Source organism: Calliopsis andreniformis, chromosome 6 (genome assembly GCF_051401765.1).
Source record: "Calliopsis andreniformis isolate RMS-2024a chromosome 6, iyCalAndr_principal, whole genome shotgun sequence".
Classification (NCBI taxonomy): domain Eukaryota; kingdom Metazoa; phylum Arthropoda; class Insecta; order Hymenoptera; family Andrenidae; genus Calliopsis; species Calliopsis andreniformis.
In genome coordinates this window covers 3763905-3790915 of record NC_135067.1, presented here as the reverse complement: position 1 = coordinate 3790915, position 27011 = coordinate 3763905, and the positions used below count along the sequence as shown (strand labels likewise).

The following is a 27011-nucleotide window of genomic DNA, read 5'->3' as shown; positions in this document are numbered from 1 at the left end:
GCCAGGGATTCTCAATCTACTATCGCTGCAACGGAACTCTCACAAAAGCGTGTAGAACTTCTCATCAGAATCAGTATCAGAAATTTTCTAGACCTTCGAGGGCTGCAAGATCTTATTTCGTTTCTAATTAGGTAATGAAGGAACTTACATATCACCAGGTTGATCGCAAAATTACCTATTTCAAGATCCAGTAAATGTATCTTAAAAACAGAAGACAAATTCAACCAAAAAATGAAATGAAATACCCCAAAATCCAAGAAAATATGAATAAAAGGAATAACCTTACATTGCAATTATATTGCCATTGCTAGGGAATACATTTAAACTGTCCTAAAATTAAGCAAAGGGATACTCTTCAACAGCAAAACTAATTTTAAGAATAAGACGATGAGAATTTAAGATAGATGAAGATATTCTTACAAAATAGAATTTTGTATTCCCAAATTGGTTAATGTCAATGAGCCAACTAAAAGAATATTTTCTAACACAGAGAACAATCTCAAACCTCGATTCCGATATAAATAAAAATACTTCGTCTCTAGCGTCCGGTTTAACCGGGAAACAGAACTATTTGCATAACCTTATGCAGGGAGCAGCCATTAGCGCAACACATGTTCAACTTTCATGACTCCCGCAGCAACTCGAGAAGCTGGAATCGAGTGACATCGATGTTTCTTTTCTTTTTCTTTTTTTGCATTCTTATTTCATACGCAAAACTGATACTCTTAAATATTCCAGCTTGCTCATTATTCTTGCGCAAGATGATACATCTATAACAGGAAGAAGTCAAAACATGACAATCAAATCCTCCATTTCTATACTCCATCCTCCCGCGTCTAACTTCCATGAGAAGGTGGCAATAGAACCGGAAGAGTCTGCAATTTACGAGCGACACTGCCACTAAATAATACGTTTCATATTCTAAATGTCTTTCCACGGTCCTATAAATATTATCGACCTCGTAAATCCAAATGAACTTCACAAGTCCATATGTTGAAACTGGGTAAAGGTTCTTTATCTTTATCCTCAAATTGAAATCATCTACTGGATGTCCCGAAAATGGCGCGAAAATTTGATTAACGGAAAATGATAAATAAAAATCAGTTACTTCGTAATTGGGGTGTATCAAAAGGTGGCCATGGAGAAAATGATCAGCATGGTAAGTTTAGGGTATATGATAATAAAAAAAAGAGCTGTTACATTAAGTTAGAGTTACGAGGTTGATTTTCTACGGCAAAACATGGCGGATCGAAATCTGTTTGTCGCACAGGAACGGTACACGTCACTGCGCGGCGACACGCAGCAACGACCGTTACATTCCCTATTTGCTTAATGAGTTAAGGACGCCAGTGAAAAATGGCGTCTAATCGTCTCTGGATTCTTGCGATTCCTCGCGCCGTGTTACGTAAGTGTCTATCAATTTCATAGATTTCCGAGGTGGCGTATGTATTATCACGCGACCCGTTTTCCTACGACACTTGTTTCCTAAGGATTGCACGATCTTTCGACTACAGTAAACTCCAATCTAAACTGACCATCAACTGCACATACATTCGATCCTAGATCCTTCCTATCTAATGAACCAATATTTACAATTTAATCTCTTCGACGATAAAAGGATACAATATTCAATTACGTATCTTAGTGCATTATATGACTAACCTCATACATTAATCCGCCCACACAATCAAATATTCGATTGATTCGAAAGCTTAGTAGCACAGTATTTACTATACCCTTATTTCTCATTGAAATATTCAGCTTAACCGCCCTCGGGCGTCGTACATACTTCACGAATATGGAGTCGTTACGAGTTTCACGCGTGACTAATTGTTCTCATTCATCGAAGCGTGCCACGGTTCGTCTCCAAGGGGAGGAGGGGGACCTTCCATGCTCAAGTTTCGAAATCGAGCTCATCTCAGAGGGGAGGGGAGGTGTATGTATTCGAAGGACTAATTTCAATAGGGTTTTCGACAATTCGATGCGATGCTGGCATGCCAAAGAGAAATGTCTATGGCTTCGACAGTGCGACGAGACACGACCGGAAACGGGAAACACGTCGAAACCTTTTCCCGACGGACTTCCAACATATCCGTCGGGACTCCATGTTAGCGTTGCCCCGCACGATCGCCTTTATTGCGCAGCAACGACGAAAAAACTGCCCCGCTGGCTCCTTCGGTTATCTCTCGGACAAGGGGAAAAAATACAGCTGCAAGCATAGGAGGCTACAGCCTACGGAGGAAAAATATCTGCGCCTGACATTCGTACATTATTATCGGAGCAACGGCCTCGGTTTCAGGTTTTTGTCCACTCCGTCGTCGAATTTACTCGCGATTTTGCCGCGAATCGATATCCCAGCGCAATTCCCGTCCGACTATGGGGACTACATCGCCACGCGAACACCCTCGTTTCCGGTGTTCGCGTTCAAAATATTTACTCCGAAAGGAGTGACCAGATCAGGGCGGGAGAAGGGAAGAAAAGTTCTCAGGCCTCGTTGCAAGGTGGCAATGGGCATGATTCACGATAGGAAATCACGATTTCGACCCGTTTCCGGGCCGACCTTCGTACCATCTGCGACATATAAACAAGCACAGAGGACATTAGTGGAATAATAGGTTGAATGGGACGGCGGAGGCAGCGATTTCGCGGGCAGACAGAGGCGTAGGAATACACGGAAAAAAAGAACTAGACGAGTCGTACTTACAGCATCTCCTCGGGGCTCGCGAAGCACATCACGGCGGCGACGGCAGGCAGCAGCAGTCACGGTCACAGAAGTCACGTAAGTCCCGAGCTACGGCCACGATGGTGTCGACGGCAAGCACAACCGGGAAAACACTCATCACTGTCACACCGACGCTGCCTGGTTTTGGCAGTGGACGATTTACGAGCACGAGAACCGTCCGTGAGTCCAGGAGCGATGCGCGTCTGTCCTCAGAGGTAGAAACGAGCGGTATATTCTTCTCTTTCCCGTCCCCCGTTCCGCCTAGCCCGTCCTTAGCGATCGCGAGAACCTGGCAACACACTTCGTCGGTCCCCGACACGACGATTTTCACGGCACTCGGCACACGCAGGGAACGGCGGCGACACGGATTCTCGACAGAGAGCCACTGCCCGTGCAGGCAGAGCCGATAGCAGCAGAGAGCAGCGCGCTCCTGACTCGTACGATATTAACCTCGCTCGTAGTGATTCGGTGCAGTCGAGTTTCTTGACTGAGCGGCCGATGCTTGTCGAGCCGTGCCCCGCGAGGCCGCAGAGCTGCCAACTGCGGCGGCGTTGCCATGGGAAATCACTAGATCGGCCGCGTAGGCGCTCTGCGTGCTTCCGACTCCGCATGCTTTTTAAAATTCGAGATTAAAGGGACGGCTTCTCGGGACAGTCGGTGTACGCTTATTTTGTTAAATTGTGATAGATTCCTCTTGAAAACTTCATGTGAAATAGTATTTCTTACTAGATTGCTGATTTCTATGTAATTTCATATTTTCGTAAATACAGCTAACGAACTGGAATCAAAATCAAAATTTGCTTAATCTTTCAAATACTATAATTTATTCTTTACTTTTCGATATTTGTATATTTTTTAGTAGATATTATTATATGATTTCTGTAATTTTTTACGCGTTTTAAATTTCCATAAGTGCATAAAATTCATATTCTATTAGTAGTAAGCCATTGCGTGAATGCCGCTAATGAATGTTTAGTGTAATTAAGAAATTAGAAATATAGATTCCAGAAATAACTGTGTTATGCTGTTTTTAAAAAGACTCGAGGAATATAGTAAGAGGTAAGCTACTATTCAAACTTTAATATGATGTTCGAATTATTAGAACAATCAAAATACAAAATGACTAAAATCATTATTTCTTATACACGTTTTACACTTTACAAAAATGTTATTTTTCTCAGTTAATGCTAATAAATAAAACTTTCAAATAAAATTTGAAAAATGTATAAATAAATATTATTTCTGTGAATTATGTACTTCTTTAAAAACTTGTAGTTTTGACACATCATTAAAAATAGACACACATTAATGTTTATAATGGTTGTAATTAAGTACAGATAACGAACAGCAAATATGTATTACTCCGAATTATTGTACAGTATTAAATTTTTAAACTGAGGAAAGTTAGATTTATTATATGAGGTTGCTTAAATTTTAGTATAAGCAGCAAAAACAAGATTGAATTCTGATGATATACAAAGATACAAAATTAACCCTGATCATATCAAGAGGTCACTTAAGAGCTCATATATCCAGTTTCAGGAATTGTTATCCTAAACTTAGAATAAATACATACAGAGACTTCGTAAAATTGAGTATTTGACAATCTGAAAGTTCAAGACTGGAATATTTAAGAAATTGAATCAATGTGAACTGTTATTCTTTTATTACATAAATTGTTAACTTTTAAATAGTTATTTTTTGTAGTATTTATTGTTGTTTTTATGATGTTTATGGTCCAGTTCGTTCAGTAAGGGTAGTTATGCTTTTACAAATACAATTGTTATTTTAACTTCATGACCTTTTGTAAAATGTCAGAAAATTTTTGTGACATCAATATCCATGTCTCTTTATATTTAAGATACCTGTATTATTTAACTAGCGGTAAATATGTTAACAGTTCTTTTTAGGCGTCAGTATATTGCCATCTATAACGGGGTGTAAGGTTTTCGTTATTTATTGTACATTAATTTCAAATATAATATTTAAAAATAAAAAGTCCTAATTTCCAAATATTAATAACAGCCGCTGTATGTCGTGGTGAAGATTAACGAGGAATAAGTAATAAATGCAAACACATATCGTCGTATACGTTACATTTATATGTTTCAATGAACTATTATGATATTAAAAGTCTTTTAAATAACGTAGGTCTCAGTCTATAATAGAATACTTGAAAATGGAAACTTTCGCAAAATGTTTATCGATATATGGTTGTTAAAAAATCAAAAACAAATTACTTGTTTTTGTAGAGCATTAGTACCAATTATGATTAATAAAACAAAGTAAACTGATATTTGAATGCGAATTGTCACAGTACAATTTTCATAAATAGGTACATATACTAAATTTTCGAGTAACCTCGAGGTTTGATATTATATCTAATTAGATTTTTATTAAAATATAAGAACAGATAATTTTGGTTCACTATTATTTCGATAGTTTAATTGCTAGCAAATTAAAGAGCAAAGTTGCTGTATAAAATTTTAGTAACGATCTTTCATAAATAATATTGATATTAAAAATTTATAAATTCTTAGCTTTTTAAGCAGTAATAGTGTTTAATGTTTAGAAATATTTTTCCAAATTACACTAGTTTTACATTTCACGAAGACTATACTGACGGAAAATTATGATTGCAGGTAATTGCAACGGAAGTGCACTTGTCTTCATACATATTTTGTTACGCTACAGATTTATATTGATAAGTGACTTTTCTGTTTTTCATAAAAGGCACATTTCCGCTCGCTTTCAAGCTTTGTTTATCTGTCATGCAATGAACATGTATACAGAATCAGGTAAACAAAATGTAAGAGAGAGTAACGAGATGTTACATTAACAAATTTGAATAAAATTCTTGAAAAATGATATAACAGATGGTATAAAGTATTTACTTTCGGCTAAAATAACCAGTAAACGTGTTCGTAGTCTAAATTGAAGTGGAAATTACACCTGTGAACACTAACAATACGCGCCAAGCGGAACGAACTAGAGAAATGCATCGTCTTCGGATAAGAAACTCTCGGCGACCTAGTAGCCGTAAGAAAAGGGTCACTCTCACATCTTCTGCTTTCATTTACGAAATAAGAAATTGCTCCGGTTCACAATAATTTGTCCATCAATATAGCGAGCAATCTAGGTACATATATCTTCTAAACTACAGCTAACAAAATACTCATTATTGATAAATAAATTCAAATAACATTCAATCTTATAGAAAACAAATTTAGTTAATATTCAATCTTATCTGGATTCTTAAAATTGTTAAATTAAACTCAAACTTCTCTTTTAATTTAAATCACGTGCTATCTGAACAAAGGTTAAACCAAATTCCTATCAAAAACCAATCCAATCAACACAATCCATACTACGAGAACGCAAACCTCTCTGAAACCTCATTTAAAACCCGAATTACACATTCATCGAAAACTGGCGAAAATTTCTAAATCCTATTCCTGATCCACTTAAACGCTAATAAATTTTTAATTCCCCTTGTTTCCACCAAACAACCACGGTCGCGCATCGAAGCAGTCCTGCTTTTCGGTGAGACATTTTTAATTCAAAAGTTGGCACCGCCAAGTCCCCGCATTGGTCACCAGCCGAAGTGGCGCCACGCGATTGGCCTGTCCGCGACACGCTTAATGGCGGCGGCGATCGTGGGTCGCTGGAGGGGGAATCGAATTCGGAGCGTCCTCAACTGTAACGTCGAGTTCCTGGCTTTCCATACGAGTCCTAACCTGTCGGTCGCGCTTCGTGTCGATCGCGAGCGTCGATTTCGTATCGAAAGACCGAGTTCGCCGACGAGAACGTCGCGTTCGCGTACCAACGATCGCGTCGTGACGTCTCCTCTTTCAACGGGAAAACGCTCGAGGACGCGGCGATGACGGAGAGCTGAGAGTACGGTGCTCGTATTGTGCATGAGGTATGACCAAACTTGATTCTGAGGTAGATAGGTCGTAAAGGAGTGCCCTGTGTTCTGCCTCGAGAATTCGATGACCTGTGCCAGTGAAACGATGATCACCTCGATTTTGAGTAGTCCCCGACTGATCGGTCTGCTTGGTCGAAGTGTCGTTGCGGAAGCACCACCTGCGAAATAAATCGTGAATTTTGAATAGGGATGTGTGACGATAATCGTTCAGGAATGATGAGCTAAGCGTGGGAAACCAGACGATATTTCGTGTCTTTCGTTGGGATCATGTATTGACGTTTGTATATACGATACATGTGTAAATAAGTTTGGTTAGGACGCACTTGTTCCTCATGATGCGTCGCATGTTTTGGAGCGCCTTTAGAATACTGGCAATCGTACATACTTTTTTGCGCTTGGATATTGGAGTCGAGTATTGTTCATGAGGTTTGTTTGTTGTTTTGCTTATTGTATGACACAGTGATCAGGTTTCAGAATGTAAAGTAGTTTGTGTGTTCCACGGAGTGTCGTATTTTTTATGCGTCGGTCACGATTGATATTCGTGAAATCGCTGATGAATGATGTGCAATCTAATTTGCACGTTCTTTAATAGCTAAGTTTCATAATCTTTGGTAAACACTTGTCGAGTAAGTCAATATTTTTGAAGAAGCTTTGATGTCGGTTTATGTATTGCTGGGATACACGGTGAGTAACTGTTTTCTCATTTTACGTATTTTCGAATGCGTTTTACAAATTAATGAACAACTAAACGTGAAATTGCGTTCTTTAAGTAAGTATGCTATTATTTCATCGTTAAATTCGATGAAACGAACAATTAAAGTGTTTCTAATCCGTTAAAGCTTTCGATTTTTCTTTTTAATAATATTTGCAATTAGCAGTAGTTTCACGTGTTGACGATTAATCTCAGAACGCGATGAAATGGATTTATTTACTAGGCACAAGATTTATTTAAGATCTGTTCGTGTGTAGAAAGATAAATAACGCCATTTAACGAGATGCAATCTTCAGCTGGTCAGTGAGGTTAACGATGCTGCATATACAGGGTGTTCCAAGACTGCCCCGCAAAATTTGTAGCCGTTTACAACAATATAGTGAAAAAAGTTATTAATAACAATTTACGTGAATAGTCATGAACATAAATACAAACATGTCTATGATTGTAAGGTAATTGAGTCACATATTATTATTTTTGAAATATTAAAGTTTGAAATAGATATTAAACTTAAATCCTGTATCTTTTCTTGTGGTTTATTATATTATTTGTTATTTTAATAATATTTTTTGTTAAAAATACAAATTCTATCTAGTAAATTTAATTAAGTTATACAGTATAATTTTTTAAAAATGTTGCTTGTGTTGTTTTACTAAACACAGATAAAACGATAGAAAATATTTTCAAAATACTTTTTTCAAAAAATTTATATATAATGAAGCCAATTTTGAGTTTTTTAAATTGTATTGTATAGGTAGTTTCTATTTCTATTATATTCCAAGAAATAGTAACGTTTTCACTATTTCTGGTTTAGAATAGAAATTCTCTTTAAATATGCGTAAATTCGGTCAAAAAATACGGAGATTTATTATTAGTATTTAACATAACTTGTACTATTGATTCCTTTCAGGCATGCGATTAAACAAATTGATAATACATTTGTGTTAGTACACCCATTGTACTTTTTCAGAAATTTACGTGTATACGTATATGTACGTAAAAGCTGGAATCTATGAATATATAGACAGTATAAATAATAAATAAATATGTAGATAGTAATACATATTTACTGCTTGTTTATGTCGTGTGTAAAAGTACTTGTATAAAATGTGACTATACCTACTATACTTATTACACCCAGTATACTTAACTTTACCTAGTTACATTTTTGGGATTCATTCGCGAACTATTTGCCACGAAATAAACAATCTTGTATTTAAAACTCAGATATTCTAATAAATAAAAAGATTTTGAGAAATTAAAGATTTTGAGAAATTAAAGTTGAGTATTTGAACATGTGAAAGTGTTAAAATTTGAATTTATATTTACAGCAGTAAAAGTACTAGTACTTGTACTTTAGGCTCATTGATCTTGCTTTGTTCTTCATTCTTAATGTTTTTAATAGATCAAAGTACGAAGATAAAATCACAATTAGGTTCAAGGAACGTTTAATGTTTACGGTTATATTGCTCAAGTCTTGTTATTATTAGTATTGCATGAATAAAAGTGTTATATTCTGTACTGGTTGAATTTGTTTTAACCCTAAACTACTATTGTCGATCTGTGAGACCCCTATTAATTACTGATTTACATTTATTTCCCTTCCTGCATGATTCACGGGTATTTCAAGAACAATTGATTTTGAGTTTTTATTTGCCACTTTTACGTTAATAATAACACAGTAAACATTAACGGTCTGTGAGACCGCTAATATCGGTTACGTAAGATTTAGTAGGTATAGTAATTAAGGGTTAATGTCCCTCACAATATACCTATAACATTATTATTATATATGGTTCCATTTAAAAAGCTCAGGGAAACCTTTAGAACCCATTATAAAAGAAAGTGCTTTGAAAAGATTGTACACCATGTGTATGTTACATGCAGATATACTATTTATTCATGGTGAAGTCATCACTCTCAGAAGTTGCGACTGCAATACTGATTTCTCAGCTACAGAATCTTAATATTTTAATTATAAAAACGCTTCGAAACTGAATAAATAATACTTTGGTGGTAAGATAGTAATTAATTAATACTTACTTATCTATTAAAAGACTTACTTTAGTATTGCTCCTTTTCAACTTTTTTGAATATTAATTAATTACACTTTTTCAGTACTTCATTGTTAGATTCGATCTCTGCATTTAATAAATATTCTTAACTTAATCTTTTTTCTCATACTCGATTGGTGTTTGTGAATAAAGAGTATGCGTTATCGTTACATTGTATCGTATACCAAATTAGTGTCACGAATTAATTAATCTGAAGTTTTAAATTTAAACGTTTACAAAAAAAATTCTGTACCATTGAACGTCGAAGTTATTTGTACTTGGGAGTTTTATGAATAAATTGCAATCGAGGGATGCGAAACATTTCTTAATTGCACATTGGATTTTCAATGCTGCGTGGAGGAACTTCAAAAAGGCACGTTTATAGCGTCACACTCGTGCCGTCCTCTGTAAACCGGTTTTACGGTGGCCTTCTGAGAACTCTATCGAATTGACGATAAAATTATCCCCCGTACAATTTTTGCGGGACGCTTGTATCGCGTCCGAATATTTTATGGACGTTCCTAAAAATATGGCCGAGTTGTGAATGTAAAACATCATATGAATAAAATATTCCTAAATCGGGTCAACAAGATTGTCATCAAAGATACAACAGCACCTTCAGAATAACGTTGTAAACGTATCGAATTTCATATTTTAGAAAATCCGTAATGTGCATTTCCTAAACGAAAATATCTGGTTTATTGTAAATGAGGATAATATTGTATTAGCATTTTCGAAAGAATAATTAGAAATCTTTCTTCTGATAATTATTAAATCATCACAATTTATAATTCAACAAATAATACATTTCAATTCAGTTGCATATGTATAGTATATTACTTAGAAACATGAAATGTACCATCTTAAGTTTTGAACGTGCTTATCTCTCGAACTACTCATTATTGGAGGTAATATTAATGATTTTAAATAGTAATAATATTTTAAGTGAAATTGAGGTTTCAATAATAGGCTTAACATTCAAACATTTGAAGTAAGATATGGACGAAACTGATTTCAAATAGTAATTTAAAAATAATTATTTCAAATAACGTTAATTGTTATTTCATAAATAATGTATTTCAGTAGATTTTTTTCTTGATTTGGTTAATTCAATAGTAAATAGAAAAATTGACTATTTCAGGAAGTAACATTTATTTTGTAAGTGAAAATTTTGTTTTTCAAATTATATTTAGAATAAGTATTGAATAATAGTAATAGTATCACTATTAATATTTAATTATATTAATAAAAATGTTATTATCGCTAATATTTATTAGATTAGTATCTAATACTTTGTTATAATAATACATAAGTGAAGACAGGAACTACATATAGCTACATTATTATTAGTGATTATAGTGTTATTTATCGCGGAAAAAATTTGCTGTAGCCCTTTAACGTAACACAAACATTACAAGAAGCGTAAGAAGTAGTTTACATAGTAACTGTCACATTATGATACTGTATAAGCGTATCATAATATTAGTAAAAAATAGTAACGATAGGAACATAAAATATAGACATTATACGAAGAAACCAGCTAATTTCATCAAAACCAAATATCAAATTACGATATCAAATAATAAATACCTCTTAGTAATTTATTATTTAAAATACTGAATAAAACATCCAATTGCAAACACATTAATTCATTTTCCGTGTGAAATACTTCATAAAATAATGTTATTTCGAAGATAGAGTATTTTTCAAATAGCTTTGAAAATTCATTTTAAAATAATTTATTTCGAAAATTTCCCAAAACGCCAAGGTCTGTAATCAGTATCTGAATGTAATCAGTATCTGTTTATGACAAATACATACCATGAAATATAAGTATAAATTCTGATCTGTGTATACTTTTAATAATAATTTGCGTTACATACAAAGATTAACAATAAATTACACGATATGTTAGTTCGAGCCTAATTTCGTCACAATAGAAGCCACATTTCGACTATAGCAGAAATGCTTCAAAGTTGCGTTCTTTATTGGGACGGCATTTTATAAAGGGTGTTCAGCTGGGAAGATTCTGTATTTAAAAATAATACAGAAAAGAACGAAATTTTTTGTTTGCGATTTTGCTTTGGAGAAAATCGACTTTGAAAATTCATTGGAAACGCGTTCTCGTATTTAAGTTTTAAATTCTATACATTTCACTGTATACTGTCTCTGTAGTGTTTGTGAACATTGCTATTGCTTGTTTACCTGTATCAAATAGATGGAATGATGAAACACAAAGAGATTACTTTCCACGAATTCATTTAATTGTCAAGTTGTAGAAAAAGATGTCGAAGTTGTTAAATGTATAACTTATTAAACTTTCTAGAAGTTCTATAAAGTGCTATTTTCTAGTTTTAATTTTTTGAAAATTAAAACAATTTTTTCTTGTAATTGTTTAACATTCATTAAAACAAAACATCGATAATGTTACTAAACCTGTTCAATAAGTTAATAATATTTTTCAGACCCCTGAAAGGTAAAGCTGGTTTGCGATGAAACCTGCGGAATCGAAATTTTATTAAATTTATGCTTACTCGATAGATTCTCAAACTCGATTGTCACGGAAACGTAGCCTCAAACGAAAAAATTTTATTTTCTCCTTTCGATTTATTTTTGCATGTGGAATCATTTCCTGTTCAGTTGTAGCTGCCACCAGTTATCGGTAAGCAGCGGATATGCATTTATGGGAAAGTTTCAACGGGCAAAAAGGTACAGAATCCATTTAATATGGGAAAATGTAAAAATTATATTAAAATTGTTTTATTATATAGATAACAACCGTATAAAGTTCATTACTCAGGGTTTAGGTAGTTAACGTGTCAGCTTATTACAGTTACAAAGCTCGCTGTATAAATGTATTCAGGCTGTCATGAAAGTCTACATACGCCATGTTAGAAGGAAGTTCACATAACCCGAAAATTCAGCATAACAGATCATATGTACACATATGCTAGAATTTTTTAAAACTTAATATCACTTTAACCATTTGCAGCCTAGCGTCAAGTGTGACTGGACATAACATACCATTGCGCCAAATCTAATGACATACTTACTGATACATTTATACAATGTATACTATCATGAAAAATGAATTGAAGTTAGAAGTTATTAGGGCGAAAATAAATTGGAAAAAGTCAAACAAATAAAATTGAGACCGGATTAAATCTGAAACAAATAAACCAGACTGTAAACGATTAAGGAGGTGAAATGAATGCTTAAGTTTAAAGCTTCAAAGTTTTCACACAAGACACGGGAAAACTTTTCGCGTAAAAAATGTTTAATTTTTTTGCTCTACCACCATGTTCTAAAAAAATTCCTAGACGTAACTGTACTGAAAGCATAAAACTACCGAAACTTTGGAAATTGATTTCTCTCTTTTAAAGAGCTTTTCCATTAGCAACAAAGTTATCCTATCACAAGCTTTCATTAAAATCATAATTTTCGGGTTACATGAATTTACTTAAATTTCTGTGACTGTCTATATAATACGTGGTGCACAGTGAAAAATGATTCTTTTCTGAAAAAGGCCAGGCTGCAGAGCACTTTACACATCTTTATATGAAATACTGCCTTTAGGATAGTTGCTAACCAGGATTTGCCAAATACCTTCCACATACGCGAAACACGTAGATGAAAGCAGAATCCATCGCGCGTGCTCGAAAGTGTCAGTGAACTCGAATTCAGCTAGGTGTATAGCCAACTCCACCCTACGTTCGCATATTTTTCCCTTGCACATAGGATATCGACGCCCTGTGCAAACATCCTCAGTAATTCGTTCGATCGGCAAGGACGAACGAAGCCAGGATGTGCCATGCGAGACGGATGTAATTTCCGTTCACGCAGAATCGACAGAAGTACAGCGATAAAAGCTGCCTATATTGTAATCATGTACCGGTGTCCAATTTCAGTCGATCCTGCTCGCATTACCTTATATGCGCGTATATACAGCGCCACTCGTAAGTATTCGCACCATTTTACAAGTTTGAAAGATTACAGACTTATTGGTAGCAACCGATATTTATTGCTTAAGTTAATCATTAATCGCTGCTAAAAATACAATTACTGTAATTATTATATACTTAATTTGAAGATATAATATAAACACGAAATAAATGTAAAGAATACACATCAGTTATTATAAAGAAACCTGTATTTTTCTCAATATGTGACACCATTCGAATACTTATGAGCGGTACTGTACTCGTGTTTTGTGAGAAAACAGGAGACGAGAAGATCAACAATGGGGCACTATATGAATTAAATTAGTTTTACATAATTAGGTGGAGTCTTGTTTAAGTATTAGGAAACCTATCTTCAATGAACTTCCACATTACAATATAAATCAGGGTTCGAAATACACAGTTATTTTTTGTTTTCAACAAAATTCTGTCCGAACTAATGTCTTTTGTTTAAAAAAATATCTGTTCCTATGGAATTTTTATGATAGGAACTGATACCATTAGGAACTTTTTTAAAAAAGTTCTTATAGAACACATAATTTTAGAATTCGTATTAATAAAATAAATACCTACTACCAAACTATAAGGTACGAATTTTATTTAGCGATATTTACGCTTAACTTTTCACTGAATAATATTCGGTATTCGTTACAATGATTGAGAATTGTTTTAACATTGGTGAACAAAGTATCTGTTCCTGTTCGAGAACAATTTTTATTTTCATATTTTATAAGTTCTATTTAGACTAAAACTGTTATTTTTAAGAAGTTTTTTCTATCTGTTCTCATCGAAACTCATAATGAGAGAACTTTTTTAAAAAAGTTCCACGGTAGATGATTTGAATGAAACCTATTAAAGGGGGAAACTCAAGCAAAAAGTTAAAGTGATTTTCAGTCAGTTTTTTATGATATAAAATCTTGATGAAACTTGTCATCACTTTTTATATATATTTTTTATCTTTTCAAGATATAACATTTTTTTTGTTACCATTTATTGCCTTTTTGTGAAGTAATAAATGTTATTCTCCATGGACCTTCTTGTTGACGATGTTTGTCAGTGTGCAGTCTAGCATCTTTTTAGTGTAGTCTAGGAGAAAAAGTAAAGCCTTTGTTGTAAAAGCAAAGTAATGATACTTGCATAAAATTTTTATTTTATTTATGCAATAAACATCGTTTGAATAATTAATATTATGAATCAAGTAGGTTCATACGATGAGCAACTTATAGTTATGTATATGTATGCTTCGGATCAGTTCAATTGATTATTTTTTGAGTGACGCTGCACGCTAATTTTAAACATGCAGTTTTGAGAAAAACGGATTTAAAGTTTTCGTTTTAGAAGAGTCATTAGTGCAAGTGAGTCTTCTTCCAGAGACGACTTAAAATTTTGGTCTGAAATATTTACACAAAATTCTTAAGATAAGCATTGTAAAAATATTGTTTCGAGCATTTAAAAAGAAATCGATTTTCCTGACCCGTTACTTGAGTCTCTCCCTTTAAGAAGTTCCATGTCTGTTTCGGTCCCTGGTATAAATTACCAATATTGTCACTTATTTTTCACGAATACACATTCCACTTATTTTTTCCGAATATATATTTACCAGTTTACCTAGTCTAATTGGATATATATGTCAGTAGTTGCCAAACTTTGTCATATCAGAAATTCTCGAAAGTCTCACTCTCCACAGGAACAGTATTTTACACATATGAATATTAATAATTGCAAGTCCAAAACCTTAATTTTGAAATATCTGATTCTAATGTGTAGTTCTGTAGATTTCACGGATCTGGGCCCCAAAGGCAGAATGTATTAAGTTCACTTCTTTTTTTATTTAATGCACTTTGACTTTGAGGTCCAGATAGAGCTCTGAGATTATCTGAAAATGGCTAATTTTGAATTTTAGCGATTTAATTATAAATACAGTTGAAATAATATATGTGAATCATTTCGTTATTTAAATTTTCATAATTATTAACCATTTATAGACTGTGTCTTTGCTGTATTTTGTTTGTAAAATATTCAGCTAGTTTTCAAACATTCGAAAAGATTTTGGAAAGGCAATGATAAAATAGAATATCAGTACAGCAATTAGTAGCAAACATATTCGGAATTATCAAAGCAATGCTAGAAGTACCTAGTGAATGTATGTGTAGATGAAAAAGAAATATAAATATTGTTTAATGACCTTGATAAAATATTTAGTGGATTATTTATTGACTGTTATACTCTAATGCATCGTAATATACTTTACTATAATTTAGTATTTTACTAGTCCAAAACAAAATACTTAAGTGCAATTACTGATTTTACAACTTTTTCAAGTATACACGATGTGACTATATAAGTGTTCTAATGCTTTTGAACGGAGGTATATTTTTAGAATCACGAGATGCAATGAAACTAGTGTTTTTTTAGTTATTCTGCATTTTATCCTCTGTGCGTTTATGTAGGTTCGCGATGGCCTTCAGCTTTCACCAGCGAATGGGAGTCCTCGTTCAACTCTAGAGGCGCATAATTTATACCAGAAAAGCCGTGTAAATAGAAATCTAAATCTATTAACATCTAATTATGTATTCCGATAGATTCGGTATATGTCGAAGTGCTTCAGGCACTGTCCGATTGATTAATAGTAATGGAATATAATAGACAATAATGGTGCGATACTGTCACTTAATGAATTGCTCTGTTTCAATAATTGCCTCGGTTTATTGACTAGAGATTCTAATTAGAATCAATTGAATAATGGGCAAATTTGCCGGCCCTCTAACGCGATTAAATTGATTGGCTTACGTAATATAGTTAAAATTAAAGTTAGAGATATTTGTGACTGGTACTAGGGAATTTCACATGAAGATATTGATCGTGATCTTGGAGATTGAAACCTGATTTCATTTGTAATGCTTCTGGTTATGCTATCGAGCATTTTTACACATAATCTTTTTGCGCATGCTTCCGGCCGTCGAAGGTCGTCACGAGGAAAAAAGAAAAAGCTCAATTTATTTGTCAGTTAATGGGACCTTAAGCCGCACGCATACCAACTTGGCGAGAAAAATTTGCTGGCGAAAACTATCAGAGTATAAAAATTACGGAAATTCATCATCCGTGAACGGCGTAATGGTACATGCAAGAGACTAATATATTAATTTTTAAGCGTTCCCTCGAATAATGATTTATGTAAGTGTTCTGAAAGTGCCGATATTAAACGGGTCATATTTTTTCTCTCTGACGTAAAAGCACCAATTTCACTGTGGGAATTTATGAAAAGCGGACTGGATTTATGCACTACATTAAAGTGAAACGGAGGGGTATTTCGTGGCAGCGCCTGCTGAATTATTGAGTGAAATTAAATTTGGTTTATACTGCCGAATATTAATCAGCCGGCTTAACGCCGCGTTGTTGATAATTAAATATCCCGGAGGACAGAAACGCCAGATTTATTAAAGTGATAACATTCGTATATCATAGTAGACTTGCCCGATATATGGTGAAAAATTCTATATACACAATTCCAATGATATACTGTAGATACATAGAATCTTCGAGAACAGGTATTTGAAATTTTAGGAGGTGAATTTACATGCTAAAATAAGACGAATGTGTCTGACTCGGGACATATTCTACTGGCTTTATTATCTCAGATTTGAGTAATACGCGTCGGCAGTAGTATAAGTCCTAAGTCAGACACATTGCTTGCGAATTTTAGACATTTTTGCAACAATTAATAACTTTGAAACGAAACCAATTTCGTTGCTTTTGATTTTCGTCCTATTTTAACATGTAGAATCACTGTGTAACATTTCTGACACCTGTTGCCAAACATCTAGTATGTATAGCTTTTCTAATCGTGTATTAAAATAGGCTTTTTAATTTTTATTTAGCAGTACTACTAAAATAATAATAGTATCTATTATGAACTATAATAGGTTGAACATAATTAAAGTACCTATTGTTATACTGTTTCTAAATTATTGTAGAATGATGCTACACCATAGTATTTGTCTGTATAGTTTGACAGGTCTAGTTTTACCAGTTATATGTATCGATTATTGTCAATTCTGTGATTGTAAAGCAAACCAACCTATGTTACATTTTCAAACAATTCGAGTTAAGGCCTTAATTGACATCTAGAATATAAAATTTATATTTTTAGAAAGAAGAAAGGGCATTAACAGAATTTCTTCGCCTAAAAATAAGGGTTCAAGAAAACACAAGTCCATAAAGCAGTACTAAAGCTGAAAACTTTAAACGCCAATATCTCGAAAATAAAAGCATATGACTTACGTCGTTTTGCCTTATAATCACAGAATTATTGATACCTTATCAATTGTTTTACTTCTATACTCTCACAGACGTTCTACTGTGTAGCAGATACTTCATCTGTGAAAATGTAGAAATAAACCAATTGATAAATCATCAAAGGTTAACAACAATCGACAAAGGTGACCAGCAAAACTAGATTTGTCAAATCGTACTGTAATTGGTTGATATCAACATAATAGCTCTAATTATTAATCAACTTAACAGGTTAATCAACTTAACCTTTGGAAGTCGAATAGTTTTCGATGAACATGGGAGACGAATGCAAGGCCATTTTGACCCATGATAGATTTCCTATTTCAAACTAGTTTTAGGAAGGTATTATATAGAAATACATAGTTTGAACATTATATATTTTACTTCTTTTTAGTTTTCTTTAGTTCAGTTTTGTATGATTTATTATACTTTTGACATCTTGTACTATGTATATTTAGGGTCTGAGTGACTGCATTCGTCATTCGTTTTAACAGAAGGACACTAGTTCTACCAGTTAAACATAGAAACCCTTTTTATTAAAATTTTTCCATATATTATCCTGGTATCTCAATATGTATAGAGATCGGTTATAGACGTATGATGTTCCCACTACTTTTTTTTTGTTCAAATACTCTTGAACTTTTGGTTGTCATTCTGAGTTGAAACGATCCAGAGCTTAGATTTGAAGGAAAATGTTTTCAAAATATCGTTTATAATTTATAACGACTCTACTTTTGCCGTTTGGTATTAATTTTAATTGATTACATTCACTAAAATCACTATCAATAATTAAAAAGGAACAATGTACTATTTCTGCCAGTAAATTATATTGTGTATATAGTTATAAGTACCACTTATTCAGAAATTACCATTTTTCAATACGCATGTCAAATAAATACCTTTTTATTAAGTTTACTAAAACACTATTCCTTTCTTAAAGACCTTTACTTCTTAAGAGCATCACTCTAAATTTGTAGTAATGCAGGTTAAAATGTGTAAAAGTTATTATTTTTTTTTTTACAAAGCTACATTTTTTTAGGATTTATGTGCCATTTTATTTAGTGAATCTTTATGATCGAAACATTTTATAATGTTCAAACTATATTCCAGAATTTTTTCAGTTTAATATCACTGTTATTTTTTTATCACTAGCTGTTAGAAAATTGAACCGATAGTGTGTTCAGATGACCCAGTGTGACTACAAATATTTAAGTTTCCAAATTTTGAAGTTCTTAAATGTTTATACTAACAAATTTTTATATCTCTAAAATCTCTTACCGTTTTCTCTACGTCAAATTAAAACTACAGTACAAACATAAGGTAAAAAAACTAACATTCAATGAAGAAACCGTGAATTCACAAATAATAAAATATTTTAATTATTCTATAAACTCCAATTTTCCAACGTTCCTAGCTTATCTTTATAAACCATCCATTCTACACCCTATGTCCAGGGTAATCCACTAACCGCAGGTAATGCGGAATATTTAGTTTCCAGAATAAAATGACAAAAACTCGAGGATACGATACACGCTGAAAAACATGTATCCTGTTGTTCGATCGTGAGACAGAATGAAGGAAGAGGTTGCACATGAAACCTGACTGCAAGTTTTATCATGTTACGTACTTATCTCTCTGTTAATACACGATAGCGCGATGAAAAGTGTTTTCATTTCTGAAAAAATTGACTCAGATACAACGCCGACGTCGTTTTACCCTCTTCATTTAATCCTAGCTTTAAACCAGCCAGCTGAAGCTGTTCGTTAAAGTACGCGTAATTCCTCGCACGTTACTCTAATTCAGGGTATAAAATAACAGTATAACGAGCAAACGTACAATTACGATTTTTCCTGTTCCCGTGGCTTGTGTACCCAGCGAGGGACCAGGGATATAATTAAGAGGAATTAAAGGGAGGAGAAGACAAATGGTCCTGGTGTGTATCATCCTACTTCACGTCGCGTCGGTCGTTTTAATTCCTTTGCGATCTAGGAGATGAAAACGTGTCACGCAACGTGTTCCCTTTTCCTTACAAATACGTGGCGCTTCGTAGTTAATATTTAAATTGCTACTTGTTTAACGCTTATTGAAAATTATGTTATCATCGCGATAGCTCGGTTAGACGGTGAATCGAGGCGTTTCACTTTCAATTGAGCACAGTTTACGGGGTATGATTCATTTATTAATAAAGCATGTGGAAGATTTACCACGGAATTTTCTTTGGTCTTTACTGATTTTTATTTCTGTAAATACTATTTTGTATAACTAGTTTTCCTTTCTCCTTTTGTGAACACTGACATCATGCTTGTTTTCAACAACAGTGACTTAAGAGAGTATTCGTACACTAGGTAGAAATAGTTTCCATTTTTTAATTACTGTAACTTTGTGAAAGGAATTCTTGTACTAACTTTCCTAGAGTCATTTTAAAGAGAGAATCCTTTTTTCATATCCATTCGTCAAATTTTTACGAAGACGTTACGCTAAAAAGCAGACGGGAGAGTAAAGATACTTTTTCAGGGAAAAATAATAAAAATTCAAACAACTCCAACTCCTTTAAAAAGTTTTTTCTGCAATTGAAATCACCATGTATTTACAGATTGAAATTCCTTATTTAAAGGACGTCCATAAAAGTTGGTGTGCGATTTTTTGTTTCTGAGTTATTCCACTTTCAATGAAGTGTATATTACCGACATAATAAAACCCGAAGTATATTTCGAGGAGTTCATATAGTCGCTCACACACGAGATGCAAGTTAACTACATATACCCGTCGTGATGAACAGAAACGAGTAAAATGCCGTCTGAATTTTTTTAGTTATAATAGTTCTTAATATTTTGATACGAGTAGCATACTTCATTCAAAGTTGAATAACTTGGCAATAAAAAATCACATACAAATTTTATGGAAATTCTTGTAAAGACGAGATTGAAATCTTCATAGAGAAAAACTATCTTCACTTTCTCACCTACTTTTTAGTGTAGAAAAGCCTTCGTAGAAATTCGAATTGTTATTAGCGATGTGAAAGTAGAGGATTTGTTCTTTGAAATGATTTTAGGTTTTTCAACATGTGCAAAAGTACAGAATTCATATAATATTAAAAAGTATATAATATATAAAAAATATAGTGCGAATTATAGTATTTGATAAAGGTGAAGCTCTTTTATTGTGATTCTACTTCCTTAACTAAGCATGTAAAAATATAAAATTGCACAAAAATCCACAGTATCGCTATCACCGATTCACTATTTCTTCGAGCTTGCTTGTTCTACCAATCTCTTTCGCGTCCAGTTATGTACCGATTTTTTCCAACAAGCCTTTAAAACCCCAAGACATTTTTCGTTTAAAGCATAGATCGGTTTTGTCACATTAGCTGCACCTTTCAAATTGTTATCTCCGATAAACATCTTATTTAAAATCCTGACTACTAGTCGAAGTTTCTTGTGTCGATTACACACGCGTGATCACCACGATCTATCGCCAATGTCACTGACTGTATACATACCCACGCTTCGAATGCTAAATAGCAACTGCTCGGTCACCGTGTTCCCAAGTTCAGTGATCCCTGGATTGTTTGTGGACACCCCAATAGAAACAGACCCAAATTGGACCCTTTGAAAGAGAAGCCTGCTGGGAGGGGAGCGGTCAAGGTTTATGGTTATTAATACACACTTTGTTGAGGTGTTGATTCTTCATAAACCTTTTTGTCCTAATAGCTCTCAGGTAGAAAATGAGCATGTTGTTTTGGGAAGATATTCTAACAATAAGATATGTATCAGGATATCCCATAAATAAGTAATGTGTATAGAGTAAAAGGTCCTCTTTTTAACTATTTCTTTTATTCAAGATTTTGCATATTGGGTGTACCTAATAATACGAGTACAGCAGAGTATTGAATAGTGATCTAATAGTACTGTATCGGAGACAATAAAACTACTTATAATAAGGATGCTTTAGATTTCGATCATGTGATATTCCGAATAATCGAACTTAGACTGTAATTTCACTAATTGTCACATTTCGTTAGAGATATACCGTATGTTGGTAACTGTTTTAGTAAAGTTATGAGTCTTTTTAAATGTGTACTCTGATATAAATGTATAATAGGTTGATGAAGTTTGTTATATTATGTATAGTGACTGAATATTTTTCCACTATGTATACATGTAGAAAAAGATATTTCTTTTTGAGAACATACATATATGTATAAATAGGGTACACATAAAAGCTTCTAAAGCTTTCTCAATCTCCGTGAAATAAAACCTTTTGTGCGTGCATCGTCTAATTATTCCGAGAAGTCTCTTTATCTACTTATTAATAATCCAATAACTGAAAAATTAACTACTCTACATAGTAGAATAGCTTTACTCTATATCTGAGTAATCTAATTACTCTAACTACGTTATTTATTATTATATACTATTTTACATAGTAGGATATACAGACAGCTCTAGTCTATATCTGAGTAATTTAATTACTCTAACTACGTTATTTATCTTTCTTAAGTGCACATAAAAATGAACTTGGAGAACTGAATTATTGATCAAATATTTGAATAATTGAATATCTTAAATAATAGTAAGATACTTATGTAGACGTAGGTACGTGTGTCTGAAGTTCCAAGTCCTTTGAATGAATTATTTAATTGTCTTATCTTTCACGTCTTCGGGTAATAACTTATCATTTAACAAATTAGGTATACACATTAACACTTGAATATTCAAATAACCAAATACTTCAATTGATAGCACAGATTGTACCTACATCTCTTTATTAAAAAGTGAAGATTCCTTGGAGATAAGCATTCTTCTAGGCATTTTACTGTACCGTTTGGAGGGGGACAGGTTCTCAAGAAAAGTGGAAGTCAGCGGAATAGTTACCAGCGAAGACATGGATGGAAGGCATAATTAGGACGTGCCATCCTTCGTTTAAGTTTCAGAGCAGCTAGCTCGCGACCATTACGAATTCTGCGGCCTTGTTCTTCGCTCGTTAAATTTAATGCTGGCCAATTCCCTCGTCTGCCATGTTCGCCTGTACGCTCCCCGGATCGCAGTATATTTAAGCAGTTAACTTCGAAAATCTGCTTTCACGGAAAACGACCGACATTCAATCGTAGCCCCTGTTTCACATGGCTTTTCCTTGATTTCCATGCGGAGATAGTATGCGTTCATAAAATCATTGGAAAAATAGTAATTTGAGGTGATGTTTTAGGATTGTAATGGATCTCCTGAGAAGTTCTTTTTCAGAGTTTCAAATTTTTATTTCGTTATTGATTCTGGATATTGTATGATTAGAATCTTGATAATCTGTCATATGTACTATGAAGTTCAAACTTAAAGCTCATTTTTGTTAAATACTTTAGGAAGACTACTATATGTATATTAGATTATTGTCTAAGACTTAATCGATAGTTCCCTGGACACTTATTGTTATTACCTCCAATATGTGTAACTCTGTATAACAAAAGTAATCAATAGTGAAGGTCTGGTTAACCGAAATTCTACTGTGGTTTAACTCTTTAACACCTGAATTATGTTGACGTTATTGTTATTCTAGATACGAGTAATAATTCTAGATACTAATTATTCTAGATAATAGTAATAACTATTAGGGTTTGTATTCAGTATGTTTGTATTCAGTAACGTCCATAACTTGCTGAATAAACAGTGAATTATCTACATAAATTACATAGCAATATTTGTTTTTTTTTTTTTAATATCGATGAACAAAATATCTGTTCCTGTCGTAAAGAAATTCGTATTTTTACGCTTTATAAGTTCTATTTAAATAACAATTTTTATTTTCAATTATTGTCAAGAATTACTTTTTACTTATTCTGGTCAGAACCTATAAGGCGAGAACTTTTTAAAAAAAGTTCCATGGTTTATGTTTTAAGTAAATCCCATCGAAAAGTTCCAGAACCATTTCGACCCCTGCTTCATATTATTTACTTTAACAGTTTGTTATAGTATTTATACTTCTAAAACATAGCGTTGGTTTCGCATTCGGAGTTCCTTCTTGCGGATCAATATGATTGGAAAGTATTCGTATAGTTTCGACAGAAATGTGATAAAACATTCTTCTTTTTTTACGAATATAATTTCTTTACCACTAAATTGCCAAATAAGAATAAGATTGTTTTGGTATTCCTAACAAGTTTATATTAACTCTCTAAATCTCTAATCAGTCTTGACTAGAAAGAATCAAGGTTGCCAGAAATAATTTTACAGTCAATGAAACATAAAATAATATAAATCAATAGTGTCTACAACATATCGATTTCAATTTTCCTTCGATTATCATACGTGTTAATCATAAAGTTGATATTGTTCAGCGTTAATTGTCATTCAAAGGGATTACCTAACGAGGAGATAGATGTGCAGTTCCGGCGAATTGAAAATTATCATACGTTCCATTGCAATCATCGACTTTCACTTCCAGTTAACGTTGAAACACAGGCTATGACGAGGACTGGCGTAAATTACTTTCCTGTTCGAGCCTCTCTCACCCCTTGACCTTATTCTCTGTTTTCACTCCGTTGTAGAGAACAAAGGGATTTCCGTAGCACCTCTAGTTGAAAGAATACTAATTCTTCGGATCTTTATTGTGCGGGGACTTAGTACATTCAACGTTTCCGGTTTAATAGGAATTTTCTTTCAAAATACTCTTAGTCACTATTCAATGCACACGCTTTCTATTTCTTCCCTGATATTATCTGTTATTCTAAAGTCAGACTTTGAAGACCACAATGTACCCTTCTGCTTGATTAGTTATTCATTAAATACTAATATTAATCTTTATGGACGATATTCACTTTTAACATGATATTTCTACAACAATTAGATATTTAAAACAGTCACCTTTTATATTAGCTACAGTGTGTAGAGTTCGTATGCGCATCACCTTATTAATTTTGAACCTTCGCGGGTGATCCTCTAATTGAGGAGCTCCTTAAATTATGGAAGTTTCTTGAGATGCATGTTCATTTTCCCGATTATCGTATCTTTTAAATCTACAGATCTTACTATGTACGTTTTTAAATTTGTCAGTATACTATAATATTTCAGTTAGATACATCAGATTAGTAGTTAAGATTAAAAGTTAACTGGAGAAAGGGAAATTCTTAAGAAACACCCTTTCCTTATTTAGTATCTTTTTACCTAGAGAAAAGTCATTTTTTAAATTTTAAATAAAATTGATTTTTTGTTTTTGCAAAATTTATAAAGAGAGTTTTTATTATGGAGTACATTTGATTTATCATGAAGTGCATAAGAAGTTAATACTTCTCCAAAATACAAAATTTCACGTTTAGGATTCAATCATATAAAAAGATAAACGTAATGATTCTCAATGATCTTTTTCATGTACAATAAAAAGAGAAATTTTATTTACAAAAGTCTTATTAGAACTTGTTTATGCAGTTTTAGAAAGTCTGTTATAAAATTCTAAAGAATTATTGAAAACTAAATTATAATACACAAAAAATAACTTCATAAATATTTGTCTACTACTAAGATAAGTTCGTACAAATTTAAGGTGTAAATGTAGATAGTCTTTTTCTTGCATTTGTTTCCTGTTTAGAAAATATTAAAATACCTTTATATTTGTTTCTATCGCTTTGTGTCTCTTTATATGGAAATAGACTTTGAATTAAATATTGCACACATGTAACTATTTGTATGCATGGATAAATTCTATATTCAGAAAAAGAGCGTCCAAAATTATTTTTAAAAATTCCTGTCATCTTTTTACTGAAAGTAAAATAATCATGTTTTGTGTTGTCGTTTTATTTGATATTAAAAATGAAGGTTACACACTTTTAGCTGAATATATGATCTTGTCATTAATATAACGGCTTTATAAAAGAAAGAAAGTTTCAACTCTGAATATCTCGAAAAACTATTTTGACAGATAAGACCGTATTCTGAATAGATAGCTCTTCCATTCTAAATACTCTAATTACGGCAATTCATTAAAAGAACGTAGGTACTAATAAATTATAGAGACATTCTAATTAAATGAGTGTATCTCGACCTTTTTGCTGCGTGACCCAATATATAATTTGATTCTCATGCCTCTGGGATCTAAATTTTTAACATATAAAATTTTTAAAAACATTGGCTGATTGGAGTCATTGTACCTATATTATATAAATGAATAAGGTTTTATACATTTATCAATAATTTCTACACGTTAAAAATAACATTTCAGTTCAGTACATTTCTACTGACAATCAGAATGGTGCAAAGGAGTTTTGATGTGTAAATTATTCTCAAGTATACACTTAAAATCATTTAACTGGATCTTCGCTTTAGTGTAAGCTAACAGCCATTATTTTGTGATTCATTAAAAATTCAAAACGACTCAATATTTGGTCACGACCTATAGGTTGAGAAACGCTGCTCTAGGTTACTAAATAGTTTTCGAAAATATGTGCACAAAGAGGACAAATTGGATGATATATACTTACCTATTCTTATTTTTACGAATTTTTAAATTTATTTCTGCTATAAAAAAACATATTTGTTCAAAACAATTGCAAAAAGTGCTACAGAAACTTCAGTTTACGTTTAGATTATTTTTCTAAACTCTTATATGTTCAGTATAAGCACTCGAAAATTAATTCTCATGAATTTGCTACTACTTCCAGACTTATAATATTTTGAAAAAAATTAGTGATATATTTTGAACTTTGTAAAATCAACAATTTTCAAAATCGTGAAGAACCCTTGAAGATACCTTTAAATATCGCTAAAAACTGTGACATGTTCGAATTTCAATAAAATTCGAAATGGCACTCCAAAAATTGTCTGATTTCCCGTGAAGTGACCCTAAAGGGAATGAAATACATAAGCCTTCTCTCTTTTATATTTTGTTTAAGCTACATTTACGTATTTTTACGCGTCGAATGTAACTATTGATAATGGAAGAGTCTTCATAAAAGTGGAGTAATTTAATGAAATTTTATTAGGCTATTCGAAAAGACGTCAAGTAATGAGACATCCCACTGTTTACAGAGATGAGCGGCTCTCGGCTTGGCAGAGGCCGTGGTGGCCGCCTAGCCGTATATGGGGGTTGCGGGGTGGTGGTTGTTCTCCTGGTGTTCCTTTATCGTGCCGCCACCTTGGAGATGGCTAGACTTCGAGAACTTCATGTCCAATGTGCTCATCAACAGGAGGCCCTCGCTGCTCAACTCCAAGGTAGGGATCCTTACTTTCTCGGACACATTCAGCTTTGTGCTACTACCGAGAAAGATTATAAGAATGATAAAAAGAAACGTCCTAGTACTGTTGTGCTTGTGAAAAAAGATCTCAGCAAGGTAGATAGTAAATATCTATCACCAATGTAT

General features: G+C 33.1%; 2 protein-coding genes across 7 annotated transcripts in view; one reads left to right on the top strand and one right to left on the bottom strand.

The window, feature by feature from the left end:
• Positions 1 to 3057, bottom strand: part of LOC143181101 (uncharacterized) — a 110922-nt gene extending 107865 nt beyond the window's left edge. For 3 of the 5 annotated variants that reach the window (XM_076381321.1, XM_076381325.1, XM_076381324.1), the window contains exon 1: positions 2705 to 3013. The gene's annotated coding sequence lies outside the window, so the exon portion shown is untranslated. Of the gene's footprint in view, positions 1 to 2704 lie in introns of all 5 variants that reach the window. The other 2 variants (XM_076381326.1, XM_076381327.1) reach the window with 2 other exon arrangements.
• Positions 3058 to 6409: 3352 nt separating this feature from the next.
• LOC143180777 (uncharacterized) overlaps positions 6410 to 27011 on the top strand; it is a 29919-nt gene continuing 9317 nt past the window's right edge. For both annotated transcript variants that reach the window (XR_013002180.1, XM_076380739.1), the window contains exons 1-2: positions 6410 to 6644; positions 26680 to 26862. Coding sequence is in view for 1 of the 2 variants with exons in the window: in XM_076380739.1 (XP_076236854.1) it covers positions 26682 to 26862 (181 nt within the window). In the remaining variant the exon portion in view is untranslated. The remainder of the gene's footprint in view (positions 6645 to 26679; positions 26863 to 27011) is intronic.